Source organism: Trichosurus vulpecula, chromosome 7 (genome assembly GCF_011100635.1).
Source record: "Trichosurus vulpecula isolate mTriVul1 chromosome 7, mTriVul1.pri, whole genome shotgun sequence".
NCBI classification, from domain to species: Eukaryota; Metazoa; Chordata; class Mammalia; order Diprotodontia; family Phalangeridae; genus Trichosurus; species Trichosurus vulpecula.
This window is the reverse complement of record NC_050579.1, coordinates 62,171,612-62,186,500: the sequence shown is the minus strand read 5'-3', so window position 1 is coordinate 62,186,500 and position 14,889 is coordinate 62,171,612. Positions and strand designations below refer to the sequence as shown.

The window sequence follows — 14,889 nt, the reverse complement described above, 5'->3', positions numbered from 1 at the left end:
AACTAGTCATTTCTAAGATCTGGTAAAAGAGAATATGAGTGTCCACACATAACACAGACCACCCTGGCCCCACCACCTGAAGACCAGGTAGGTTATATTTCCCTCTACTTCCCAGAGTTCCCTGTACCCTTAAGTGGGTTAGGGAATGAGGGTATCTAGGCTTTCTGCACTTGGCTCTGGCCCTCATGGATAGCATTCCACTAAATAGAGAGAGGGTGTTCCCAGTCTCATTAGCCATTAACAGTCAGACTAGCTTTTATACAGAAATATTTACTTCGAAAGGTATAATTACAAATATAAAAACTTACTCCCCTGACATGTGGGAGGCATAATTTTCCTGTTGCTCTTCTTTGTACCACCTCAGTTTCTGGGGATGGAAGAGGATTAAGTTCATGGCCTAGATCAGTTCCTGTAGAGCAAAGTCCCAGTTCCAAGTCCAAAACCTCCCTGGGGCTTGAGTCCCAGGCACCCTGGCTACTCAGTCGTTTCATGCCAGGCTGGCTGGCTGCACTACCCCACCTACAATCCTGGCTCCAAGGTCTCCATAGCTTGACTTCCCAGTTCCATAGGGATCACCTCCAATCCCTAAAACTGAGGAGGCCGAAAACACAGAACAGAAACAAACATCCCCAGGCTGATTTCTCAGAGCTGGGGTAAAAGAAGGAGAACAGGGGAAGGAAAGTCCTTCCCTTCTCACCAGTTCAGTTCATAGTGCCCATGCTGTGACTAAGCTGGAATCTTCAGCCTCAGGACTCAGTAGATAAGATGTTTAAATCTAACTTTGAACTCTCAGGCAGACAATCACAGAAAGCTACCTCTACCCACATTGTAGGGAGGGCAGCCGCCTCCATGTTAGGCACATTAGGCACACTCAAAAAGCCCTTCAAAGGCACCTCTGTTATAGGAGAATTAGACATGCCCACACCAGCCTGGGTTACACCTGTAACTATTGGGTCTATTTACACTTATTATCCCATGATCAGCGTTCTTGGATCTTCCTTGAAGGTCTTAAAATGATTATTTTATGTGATAAGAAAGGTTGTTCTGAATAGACATGGCCTATCACCAACCCTGCTTATAACTTTTTCAAATACATCACACATCCAGTATCATACAGCAAAGGATGATGCCGTTCTAGGAAGCCACCAGCAATTGTGAACTTAAAATTCAGTATATATAAATGCACACACATATACATGTATATGTGTAAATATATGCATATATACATACACACAGACATATATATACACATGCAGACACAACGGTAGTTTGATATAAATGTTTTCATTCACAATAAGAGATTCTTTGTGGACACCAGGATGAAGATCTAATAAAATATTGTCATTTTTAAAAGAGTTTATTCTTTATTTCCCATTTCATTTTTTTATATTCTCAGGAAAAAAAATGTATGACTTATATAATTTTTCCTCCAGGACAGTTGGGGCTATTGAAAATTCTAAAACAGTTTAGGAAATCATACATATGCATTTATAGTCCATGTGAGGGTGACTTTTGGCAGCTGCAAAGAGTTACATGCCTTGCTTTAAAAGCATTGAAAGAAAGAGGAGGCGTGTGTGTTTTGGAGCCTTTTGATGTTTGTTATTGTCCTTTGGTAGCCATCTGGTGGTGCTTTAGGTTGATGAGGGGAAGAGAAGTTGCCCTCTATGGCAAGGCTTCTTAAACTTTTTCCTATTTTGGCAGTTTGTTGGCCTGAGGGCACAAGCAGTGCAAAGTGCACATGCTTTGTGTTTGGAACCAAGGCTGCAGCGAAGTTGCCTGATGCCACATAGGCAAGTGCTGCCAGAAACACCTTGGATTCATTAATTTTTGTTTGTTGCACGTTCAGAAACCTTTTACTGTTGCCAAAATTTTCTCGACCCCATGGGGTCATGAAGTACAGTTTAGGAGGCACTGCCTAGGCAACTTAAAAATTAAATTCTTTTGATTGAAGGTTGATCATTGGGTCAAAATTGTAAGTGCTTCCTTGTGTTGCTTCAGGAATGAGGCTAGGATCTTCATCAATATCACCTCCAGAGAAAAACTGAAATATTCATATAATCTTTGGGTAAGAGAGCAATAATTACAGGATCCTACAGATGTTTTAGTAGGAACCTTCATCTTACAGATGAAGAAATTGACCCCCAGAGAGGTAAAATAGTTTATCCAAGAACACACCTCTAGTTAATAGCAGATCCAGGATTAAGACTCAAGAAACCTGAGTCCCAGTTTTTGGTAATTGTCAGAGATTCCTAAATACTTAAAATTTTTTCTACAACTGCTAGTCTCTCTGTGGAGTAGTAAGTAATCTTTAAACAAATCTACTACTCAGTAATAGCTTACACTTGTACAATGCTTTTGGTTTGTAAAATAACTTGTATGGCTATTATTTAATTTGATGTTCTCAACAACCCTGACAGGTAATTAGGGCAGGTACTATAGTATCCATTTTACAAATGAGGAATCAGAAGTTATGTGACTTACCCCAAGTCCCACAGCAAGGTAAAATTTGGCTGGAATTCAGATACCTGGACTCTGAGACCTATGGAGGGAACAAATCTTCAAAGCTGGCTCCTGAATATATACGTGTATATTTTTTTAATATTTATTTATTTTCAGTTTCCAACATTCACTTCCATAAGTTTTTAAATTTTCTCCCCCTTCCTCCCCAAGACAGCATGCCATCTGACATGGGCTCTACACATACACTGAATATATTTTTAAGACTGTTGTTGTTCAGTCGTGTCAAACTCTTTGTGACTTCACTTGGGAGTTTCTTGGCAAAGATACTGGAGTGGTTTGCCATTTCCCTCTCCACCTCAATTTAGAGTTAAGGATACTGAGGCCAAAACTGTTAAGTGACTCATCTAGGGTTACACAGCTAGGCTATGTCTGAGGAGAGATTTGAACTCACAAAGATTAGTCTTCCTGACTTCAGGCCTGTGCTCTATCCACTGCTTCACCTAGCTGTCCATTTTTTAAGACTAGATCTCCCCATTTTACCCAGGGGAGAAATTCAAGGGTTAGTAAATCCTAATTAGGACTAGGCCTGATCACACTGCTGATTAACACAGGACCTTCGATCTACTCTGTTTCTGACCTGGGCCAGTTTAGTCCTCTTTAGGCAACCTCTTGGCCACCTGCTCCCAAGGACTCACCATATTTATGTCAAACTCATTGTGACCACCTGCTCATCACGGTCTACTACAAGCTCAAGAGATCCACCATCCTCTGCCCTCCTGGTAGCAGGGGAACAGGCCTACACCATTAGACCTGGGCTAAGTCCTGAAACTCTACTAAATCTTACATTGATTCTTGATGGAATGTGAAACATCTTAACAAATTTTTCTCAAAAAATAAAAAACTCTAGGTCCTCATGCCCCAGCAGACATCCAAGTGTCTTTTGATAGCGAGACAAGGAAGGCAACTGTTTCATGGATGCCAACGGAAGGAGCTTTCAGTTATACTGTGATGGCCTCCAGTGAGGCTTCAAAGCTGAATTGTAGTACCAAGTCTACTTCCTGCACCATCTCTGCTCTCCAGTGTGGAACCGAGTACGCCCTTTCCATTTCAGCAAGTAATGATGCTGGGTCTAGTCACTCAACAGCAACGGCGAACTTAAAGACCGGTATGTAAAATATGTCATGTTCATCATGAGAATAATGGGTCCAGGAGCCTATAATGCTCCTCCAAAGACCTTGTGCATCAGGGCCCCTTTGAGTGAGCTGGAAGAAGCAATTTATGAAATAGAAGTCTGACTATCATTAGAATATGAAGCCCATTCTAAAGGACACAAAGTGAAGAGATACAGGAAACGGGGAAGAGTTTTGGCAAAATTGAAAAGTATTCCTGGCAAATACTGGAAACGCTGCTCAAACTTTAGTTATACATATTCTTGATTCTATCAATAACAGCCAATTATTCATAGGATCATAGATTTAGAGATCGAAGGAACCTCAGCAGCCACCTAGTCCACCCCTTTCATTTTACAGATGAGGAAACTGAAGCATGGGTACTAAGTGGCAGAGGAGATGGGAATTTAAAGTCAAGTCCTGAGACACCAGAGACAGTGTTCCTTCATCCTCACCACAGAATCCAGACTGTCTAGAGCTGGGATTTACAAGAATGATTTCTTAATTAAAAAGTGGATCACAGAATTTCAGAGTTGTAGGGACCTCCCATGTCTGAAAAGGAATACCCTCTATAGCCCACCTAATAAGTCATCTTATTTTTGCTTGAAGATTCCTAGGGAAGGAAAAAACTCTGATACCTTTCAAGGCAACTTGTATTTTGGGATAGCTCCAACCATTAGGAAATAAAGTCCTAAATGTACATATTAGAGTATTTCCATATTTTTATTGTTAAAAGGTTTTTTTTTATTACGTTTCGTACAAATAAAAATAAATGCTGAAAGCCTACTTTGATGGTTCGTAATGGCATGGAAGTGATCCTGAAGTCTACACTAGTGGTAAAAATAGAAAGAAAATGATGTCCTTAAAAAAAAGTTAGGGGGCAGCTAGGTGGCACAGTGAGTAGAGCACCGGCCCTGGAGTCAGGAGGACCTGAGTTCAAATCCGACCTCAGACACTTGACACATGTACTAGCTGTGTGACTTTGGGCAAGTCACTTAACCCCAATTGCCCTGCCCCACCCCCAAAATGTTAGAATTAAAATAATCTGAGGACTTAAAAGGGCAAAACTTCAATTGCTTAGAAAGTTCATTCATCCAGGACACTTTTTCCCCTGACGATGCTGGATAATGAGGCATTGCTCAAACCCAGATATAACAATAAACATTAGCTATTTCTATTTCCAATGTGGTTTGCTATGAATTATTTATTAGAAATTCTCATGATATTAAAAATAATACATCACTTCTGATTACCACTGAGTAACACGTATTATAGTAGATCTCCTGTCTGTCCATTGTGGATAGTATCTTACCTTCCTTTCTAGGATTCATTGCAGAAGCTACAGAAAATATATCATACCAGCTGCTACATGTTGTGCAGTCTGGAGACTAGAAAATAGTATTTTTTTCCTCATCTGGAGACTATTTATACTTTTTTTATTTTCATATTATCTTTAAAATTTTCCTTAAAAAGTATGACAGCAATGACATAGTTACCCATTCTACTTCTTTCTTCTTTATACGCAGTCTAGATTTGCCTCACCTTTGGTACAGGCAAAATCCAATACAACAAATCAAATAAGATTCAACGACTAGGCTGCAGAGTGTCCAGAGGAGATCAACCGATTTGATGAAGAGTCTTGAGCTGGTATAACATAAGGATTAGTTGAAGGAACTAGAAATGTTTTACCTGGAGAAGACTTGGGGGAAGAGGGAGGGTTGTGGTAGCTGTGTACAAGTATCTAAAGGGTTGTCATTTGGAAGAATGTTTAGATTTGTTCTGATTTGCCCCAGAGGACAGAACCACCAAACCCCACAAAAAATAAAAACAAAACAAAACAAAACAAAAAACTAGGAGCAATGAGTAGAAGTTGCAAAAAAGATAAACTGAAGCTTGAAGTAAAAATACACTTAGAGCCATCTAAAAATGTAATGACTTGCCTCCAGTGGTTCCCCCCACCCCACCCCTTACTAGAAGTCTGGAGGAAGCAGAGGCTGGGCCACCTCTTGGGCATGCTGTAGACTTTTAGAGAGAATTCTTGTTTGGGTATGAATTGGATTAAATGTCCTTCAAGGTCCTTTCCAACTCTGAGATTGTGGGTGGCCTCAAAAGTCTTTAAGCTATTAAAGCTTAAAACTGCACCAAGACTTTTAGGACACCCGGTATTATATTGAAAGTATTTTGTTGCTGTCGTGTAGTCATTTCAGAATCTTCATGACCCCATTTGGGGTTTTCTTGGCAAAGATACTAGAGTTTGCCATTTCTTTCTCCAGTTCATTTTATAGATGAGGAAACTGAGGGAAATAGGGTTAAGTGACTTGCTCAGGGTCACACAGCTAGTAAGTATCGGAGGCCAGATCTTTCTGACTCTAGTCTGGTGCTCTATCCAGTGTACCACCCTGCCGCCCCATTGAAAGCACTAGGGGATACAAAAGTAGATAAGGTGAAGTCTTATTTAGCATGAACTCTCCTGTCTCTTTTTTTTTTTTTGGAGGGGGAAGGCAGGGCAACTGGGGTTAAGTGACTTGGCCAAGGTCACACAACTAGTATGTCAAGTGTCTGAGGTCAGTGTAGAACTCAGGTCTCCTGACTCCAGAGCTGGTGCTCTACTCACTGTGCCACTTAGCTGCCCCCTCCCTTTTTTTTGAACTCTCGTATCTTTAAACCTTTGCCTACCTGCCTGGAAAGGACTCCTCTCCCTCATCTTTCTGTTGAAGTCCAGCCCTCCTTTCAAGGCAAACTCAGGCACTTTCTGATCTTTGGAGCCTTCCCTGATCCTCCTGTCTCCCCAGACCTCTCTTCCTTGAACTACTCACAGCACTTTATTTAAACCTCTTTTGTGCATACTTATCACTCTCCATTGTACTTATCTCACTTTGTCCTAAAATAGTTATTTGAGCATGTGTATCCTCCCACCTCCTACAACCCATGCACACACACCATCACCACTGGATTGCAAGTTATTAATAGGGTCTATCTTCATATCCCCAGCATCTTGCACTGAATAAATGTTTGTTGAATTGATGCTTTCATTGCTATGAAAATTGCCCTATAATCAAATGGATTTTAGTCCCTAAAAATGTCCCGCTTATTTCAAGTAATATTTGACATACCCACCCAAAAAAAATTTTGTATAGTTAATTGGATTTCATTGTAGTAGGGTCCCTCAGGAATCTCTTCTAATACTGATTTATAATATACTGAACATTTTACAACACAGTTTACTAAACCTGGTCTGTAATAGAACTCAAACAGTTGCTATCTCGAATTGCTCTGAAGTCCTATGCAAAGAAGCAGATAAAATCTCTCTGTCTCTAAATGTTTTCCTAGTTGCCTGCGCACCCAGAAGCATATTAATCCAAGAAGACAATCCTGGCTACCTGTCTGTGTCATGGTCTGATGTCGAACTTGGAGATTATTATGTGGCCTTTGTGAAAAGCGATGATGGTTTGGAGGTGCATTGTAACACATCACTCACCCAATGCAGTTTCCCATCTGATTGTGGCTTCACATACTTCATTAGTGTCTTTGCCTACAATGAGGCAGGACAGAGCCCTCTGGGTGATGTGTTCAACTACACAACAGGTAAGCAGCATGGGACACCTACCCAGGGGGGTAAGGATTCACCAGACATGAGAAGGCCACAGATCATTCATTCCCCTGCAGAATTCACTCAGAATTACTCAAAGGAATTGAATAAATAGTGGAAAATTTGACCATCAGTGATACTGCTAGCCCCCCCTTGCCTGATCCAATAATAAGGATCAGGTGCTGAAAATCTCCAATTTACCTCAGCACCAGAAGGTCCACAGGGGAAATACCAAGCTTTTTATGATTCTTGGAAATCTGGTTACTTCTACCCTCCAGCTCCACCCCTTTTGGGAGAGGCTTGTGTTAGTCTAAGTTATGTGATCTGTGTTGATTTATCCAGTTAGTTTCTTGGCTCAGCTCCTAACCACTGGGAAAACTCTATATTCTTCTCTCTGGGCTGTTTCAACAAAGTCTCTTTAGTGTAGTAGGGTGGAATTGATCACATAAACATAGTTTCTCTGTATAATGTTGTTTACTCATAGAAGAAAAAGAAATAAAATCAATTATGTCAAGACATCTACCATGCAGGCAGTAGGTCTGCAACTTTAGTCAGACTAATGCCATACACATGCCCCAAACCCCTGAGTTCCCAGAAAATAATTAAATTGTTTGCATTCAGACTTCTCCATCAGTCATTCCCCTCAGGACAAAGCAGGAATCCCCAGTGCTTTTCCACTCACCACTTTCCAGAGAATCAATGTCTAGTCAGCTGAGGGAACTCAGGATCCTTAGGCACTGATGCCTCTTCCAGATGCTTTTGTCCACTCATTACTCTGTTACTGGCTAGAACCTCTGATGCTTCCCTCCCACAGCTTCTCAGCATGGCTGTATAGGACCCATCTGGTTACCTTTACAGCATCATCTTCCACCATGTGCTCTAGAAAATTCAACTACTAGACCACTCCTGAACACACTCTGGTCTTTCCTCCTATGTCTTGATTTTCAATTTTTTTTTTGTGCCTTCCTCACCCAACAATATCTCCCATGATGAAATCCTGCAAGGCCATATTAAATGCCATCTCCTCCTTGAAATCTTTCCTGGTCCCTATTACCAGAAATGCTCACGTAGTACCTCATATATCTCATTTTATACTGATCACTTTCTATATTTCATAGAATTTTTTGTGTGCATGTCTCATCTTTCCTTAAAAAAAACTTCTTAAAGATAGGGACAATATCTTGTTCATCTCTGTAACCCTTACAGTGTTTAACACAATATTTTGCACACAGGTTGCTTAATCAATCCCTATTGAAATGAAATAACGTAATGAGAAAATCAGGGTTGTAGTCATTCAAAAAAGAAATAAATATGTGGTGGAGCAATCAGGGAAAATCTTATGGAAAAGATAAGTCCTGAGCATGACCTCGATGGGTAAGTTTGGTAAAGATTAAGTGGAAAGGTTTTCTAGGGAAATTTTGGACTTTTCCACAGGCAGAGCCACAGAGTTGGATCTTTACCAGAAATCTTCAGTGAAGTTCTTTAGGGTTTTCCCAGGATCTATTTATATAATTAAACCTTCTTCTTTAATTTTGTCTGGCTTGACACTTGGAAGGGATGACGGGGCTAAAAAAAAAAGGAGGAGATTAATACTCCCTCTTCCACAGAAAAACAGGTTTAGGAAGGCTGACCAATGACTTTTGGGACAAAGAATTGGATTTTTTTGGATATTTATGATATTCAATTAAGTATGTCACAAGTATTATTTCCATTTTATGGAGGGTAGAACAAAGACCATATAATGTATTATTGGCAGAGACAGAAAGATAAACTAAATCTTTTGATTCCTGGTAGCATAGTCCCACTCTACCATAATGTCTCACACTGACCATCATTGTTCATGACAAATATTACTGACTGTTGCTCTCTGTGCTTATATCCTTTAGCTCCTTGCTGTCCTGGTGACATTAACCCCGTGTTCGTGTCCAGTGATACAGCTGAGCTAGTCTGGTCTCCTGTCCGTGGTGCTGAAATGTATGAAACAAAAGCTGTCAGTGGCAACCATGTGATTGAGTGCAATGACACTGCTAGCGCCTGCACTCTTTCTGCCCTGCAGTGTGACACTGTGTACACCGTCACTGTATATTCTTTCAGTGAAGTTAGAGGGAGCAATACATCTTGTGCTCCCCAGTGTGTAACAACAGGTACAGTATAGCTTCTATTCTAAACGCTGTTAGTTTCAGAGCAGAGACAGGTTGCAAAGGAGCCAGAAAGTTGTTGTTGTTTTTTTTTAAATAATGTCTACGTGCAAAATGATGCCAACCAGCACAGGTGATGATGGTGATTATGATTATTTCAATACTTCAGAGATATGTGATTTTGTCTCTGCCCCAGCTCAAGACCCCTTTAAAACATAGCAAATGGTCTTTGAGAGTTTATGTGAGAAAAAATATTCATCACCCTATAGTCATCTTATTGATGAACATCTCTGAACTTAGATAGTTTGGTAGTCTGATGACAGACACACAGTCAGTCTGACACTGAGCTCTTATATAGGGTCTTTCTAACTTTGTAGGACTGGACAGAATTTGTGCTATTGCTGGCCATAGCCTTTGAGATCCCAGAGTCACTTCCATGCCACAATAAAGGCACTGAGTGAACTAATAAAAATAATGCTGATAATGATGACAACTGGTATTTTTATTGCACTGTAAGGTTTGTAGAATGATTTACATATATCATCTCACTTGGTGCTCTCAACATCCCCATGAAATAGAACTTAGTAAGGGGAGAAAAAAAGGGAAAGAAATTCAATTCAATTCAGTGAACTTTTATTAAGGACCTAGTGTAAGGCCCTGTGCTAAATGCTAGAAGAGCAATAAAGGAAGAGAAGAAGAAGGGAGGCATAAAAGGAGGAAAGAAGGAGAAAGGCAAATAAGAGAAAGAAGAATGTGGCTATGGTAGCCAGTAAAAAGTGGCACCAATAATTGACATGAATGCTACTCAGGGCTACCCACATCATTCATAGGTTGCCGCAGTTTTAATACCATGAAGGCTAAAACTTTAAGCTTTTAAGTGACTTAAAGGTTGGATTTTTTAAGGGAGAGGAGAAGAGGGTCCAAGATGCTCCTAAACTTTCAAGTTGGTACAATTCTACATAAACTAAATACCACAGTCTCAAGCTTAACATGGATGTGATCTCCCAAGTGTTATCCACCCTACAGTGGTACTGTCTACACTCACCCATACATTATCACTTGCTGTAGGTATGGTTTGTGGTACTTGCTCCAGAAAAATTCCTAGCTCTGCTTTGACATATGCCGGTTAAGTAAATAACCCACTCTCTTTCAGCTCCTTGCAGTCCAGAAATAAAAAATGTGTCCAAGGACACTTTCCCCATCATTAATGTACACTGGCAAGGCAACAATGATGAAGCCACTTATGTAGTAACCGCCAAAGGGGAGGCTGGGCTCTACCACTGCACAGGCTCTGGAGAGTTCTGTACAATAGATGATCTGCCCTGTGGATCCTTTTTCTCCATCAGTGCTGTGGCACAAACAGAAGCAGGACAGAGTTTGCCAAGCTACAGTGTGCCTTTAGAAACAGGTATGTTAGCAAAAATGAAATTGAATGTTGAATTTGGTAGAAACTATCATTTGTCTGAAAATTTGTGTTGTTGTCATTTACCATTCTCAATACCAAGCAAAAGAATGAGTGTGGGAAACGGGACATAAGTAAGTCACTTGGAAAACATTTCAAGAGTTCTATTCTTTTAGGGGGGAAATTATTTTCATTTAGTAAATATTGTATGCCATAAATTCTTGCCAACACAGATAGGTATTAGAGGGATATATGTATAATTGAAATCCACCTATTTTGGTCAATAATTCTTATCTTTTCCTTTCTCACACATTTTAAAAGACCTACCATCAAGTAGTAAAGTGGAATGATTCTAGTTTCCACTACTCTGCCCTACCCTCATCCATCTTCTTTCTAGAAGTGTCAACCAGTCATAAAATGTCCGAAAAACAACAGAATAAGGATGGGGAGAAGAAAACAAAGCTTCCATAAGTCCCAGAATAACTTGAGAGCTGTCTATAAATATCTTAAATTGCTAACTTTTTTAGTGAAAAAGATTAATATGTATATGTGTACCTGTTTCTATGTATATAGTTGTAAGGTATTACATGAAAAAAGTCTAATTAATCAATAAATCAGGAAACTTGGTAAAGGTCCCCTTTGTCAGAAAAAGTTGTTTTTGTACCACCTTTTTTGGTTATAACTACTATGGATGGATAGGTACATCAGAGGATAGGAAAAGGAAAAAAATGTTGACTAGCCAATTTTTAAATTCAGGATACATAATTTAATTCAAAAAGCATTTATTAATCTATTATTTAGAAAATGCTGTGCTAGACACTGGAGGTACAAAGGTAAAAACAAAACCATCCATTTCCTCAAGGAGTTCACGTCTTTTTGTGGGTTTTTTGGTTTTTTTTGCAGGGGGGAAGGCAGGGCAATTGGGGTTAAGTGACTTGCCCAAGGTCACACAGCTAGTAAGTGTGTCCAGTGTCTGAGGCTGGATTTGAACTCAGGTCCTCCTGACTCCAGGGCCAGTGCTCTACTCACTGCACCACCTAGCTGCCCCAGTTCACGTCTTTTTGGAGAAAGACTTGTTCATAGTTAAGTAAATACAATACATATGCAAATATAATGAAAATAAGTTCGAGATGAAGGCAGGGAGAAGAACACTAGCAAATGCTGAGATTAGACAAGGCTTCAGGTAGCAAGGGAGAGCTGAGCTGAGCCTTGAAAGGTTCTAGGGATTCCAAAAGGCAGAAATGGGTGTAGAGCATTCTAGGAATGGGAGACAGCCTATGCAAATTCATGAAAGCAGGAGGTAGGATGTCATGTATAGGGAACAGTAAGTATGCCCAATTGGATGGAACATCAAGGACATGAAATCAGTGTGGGAAAATACATTGGGCCAGTGTATGAAACAAGAGCCTAGAGATGGGATTGAGCATCGTCAAACTCATTTCAGTGGAGTGTCAGTTATGTGAATGATGAATTGGAGAGGGGAGAAACTGAAAACTGAAAGACTAATTAACAGACTATTTTAATAATCCAGGAGAGGGATAAAACCCTCTCCTAGTTAAGCTGGAGTGGTGGCAATGTGAATAGAGAAAAGGATAGATGCCAAGATGTTGGAAAGATGAAATCTACGAGACTTGGCAATTGATTTTTGTATTGGTTGGGAAGGGTGTGGTTAATGAGCCAGAAGGATTGAGGATGATTCTGAAATTTCAAACCTAGGAGGCTGGAAGGGTGTAAGTGTTCTCAATAGAAATAGGGAACTAGGGGTGGAGCCAAGATGGCAGCTGGAAAGCAGGGACTTACTTAAGCTCTCCCCCAAATCCCTCCAAACATCTGTAAAAAATGGCTCTGAACAAATTCTAGAGCTGTGGAACCCATGAAATAGCAGAGGGAATCAGGTCTCCAGGCCAGGAGAGCCTGGATGGTCGCCAGGAAGGGTCTATTGCATGGTGCTGGGAGCGGAGTGCAGCCCAGCATGGGCCGTGCCAGGACAGACCAGACCTGGAGTCAGCCAGCCGGAACAGGCCTTGGGGCCATGAATCAGTGAGCTGTGGCAGTTACCAGATTTCTCAACCCACAAAGGCCAAAGAGCAGGTTAGAGGGAAACTGCAGAATCAAGTTCAGAGTGGTCCGATCACCAGTCCTGTGGGTGGTGGAGGTGGTACAGAGGTGGCAGTGGCAGCAGCAGCAGGAAACTCCTGAGGCTACTTCCAGAGCTACAGCATCAGCTGCTTCCCGAGGCCCTGGCTCACATGGTGGGAGAAATCTAGCAGCATATCAGAGTGGGAGTGCAAGGAGTGCTTTGTGGGCACAAAGGCAGATTCTCTTGCTGTGCCCTGCTTGGATCTGTATTGTGGTCTTGGTTGGAGTTCTTGGGAGAGGAGGAGCACTGCAGTGACAGAGCCTGGGGTGACAGTGGAATAGAAGTAGTTCTGAAAACAGCAGTGTTTGGACCCTAAAGCTTGGGACAAAGTTCTCTCTACTCTACAAGCAGTCATATCCTGACAAAAAGCTGGGAACATGAATAGGCAGCAAAAACGAACTCAGACTCAAATGCAGACTCCAACTCAAACTCTAGATTCCTTTTTTGGTGACAAAGATCTAAACATATAGCCAGAAGAAGTCAACAAAGTCAAAGAGCCTACATCAAAAGCCTTCAAGAAAAATATGAATTGGTCTCCATCCATGGAAGAGCTCAAAAAGGATTTGGAAAAGCAAGTAAGAGAAGTAGAGGAAAAATTGGGATGAGAAATGACAATGATGCAAGAAAACCATGAAAAACAAGTCAACAACTTGCTAAAAGGAGACCTCAAAAATACTGAAGAAAACAACACCTTAAAAATAGACTAACCCAAATGGCAAAAGAGCTCCAAAAAGCCAATGAGGAGAAGAATGCCTTGAAAGGCAGAATTAGCCAAATGAAAAAAGAGGTCCAAAAGACCACTGAAGAAAATACTACCTTAAAAACTAGATTGGAGCAAGTGGAAGCTACTGACTTTATGAGAAATCAAGATATTATAAAACAGAACCAAAGGAATGGAAAAATGGAAGACAATGTGAAATATCTCATTGGAAAAACCACTGACGTGGAAAATAGATCCGGGAGAGATAATTTAAAAATTATTAGACTACCTGAAAGCCACGATCAAAAAAAGAGCCTAGATATCATCTTTCAAGGAATTATCAAGGAAAACTGCCCTGATATTTTAGAACCAGAGGGTAAAATAGAAATTGAAAGAATCCACCAATCACCTCTTGAAAAAGATCCCAAAAAGAAAACTCCTAGGAATACTGTTGCCAAATTCCAGAGTTCCCAGGTCAAGGAGAAAATACTGCAAGCAGCCAAAAAGAAACAATTTGAATATTGTGGAAACACTCAGAATAACACAAGATCTAGGAGCTTCTACATTAAGGGATCGAAGGGCTTGGAATATGATATTCTGGAGGTCAAAGGAGCTAGGATTAAAACCAAAAATCACCTATCCAGCAAAACTGAGTATAATGTTCCAAGGCAAAATATGGATTTTCAACAAAATAGAGGACTTTCAAGCTTTCTCAGTGAAAAGACTAGAGCTGAATAGAATATTTGACTTTCAAATACAAGAATCAAGAGAAGCATGAAAAGGTAAACAAGAAAGAATTTTTAAGGGATTTACTAAAGTTGAACTGTTATGTTTACATTCCTACATGGAAAGATGATGTGTATAATTCAGGAGACATTTCTCAGTATTAGCAGAGTTGAAGGGAATATAGACAGAGGGCACAGGATGAGTTGAATATGAAAGGATGATATCTAAAAAAATGAAATAAATTTAAGGGGTGAGAGAGGACTATATTGAGAGAAGGAGAAAGGGAGAGATAGAATAGGGTAAATTATCTCACATAAAAGTGGCAAGAAAAAGCAGTTTTGTTGGAAGGGAAGAGGGGGCAGGTGAGGGGGAATGAGTGAATCTTACTCTCATCAGATTCAACTTGAGGAGGGAATAATATACACACTCAGTTAGGTATCTTACTCCTCAGGAAAGGAAAGGAAAGGAGATTAAAAAGGGAGGGGATGATAGAAGGGAGGGCAGGTAGGGTGAGGAGGTAATCAAAAGCAAACAGTTTTGAAAAGGGACAGGGTCAAGGGAGAAA

At 40.4% G+C, this 14,889-nt stretch overlaps 1 protein-coding gene across 1 annotated transcript in view; it reads left to right on the top strand.

Annotated features, from left to right (window-relative positions):
- Window positions 1–14,889, top strand: part of FNDC7 (fibronectin type III domain containing 7) — a 37,256-nt gene that overhangs the window by 15,107 nt on the left and 7,260 nt on the right. Inside the window, 4 exon segments of the mRNA XM_036768190.1 lie at window positions 3,368–3,625; window positions 6,960–7,214; window positions 9,105–9,362; window positions 10,510–10,764. Coding sequence (XP_036624085.1) covers window positions 3,368–3,625; window positions 6,960–7,214; window positions 9,105–9,362; window positions 10,510–10,764 — 1,026 coding nt within the window.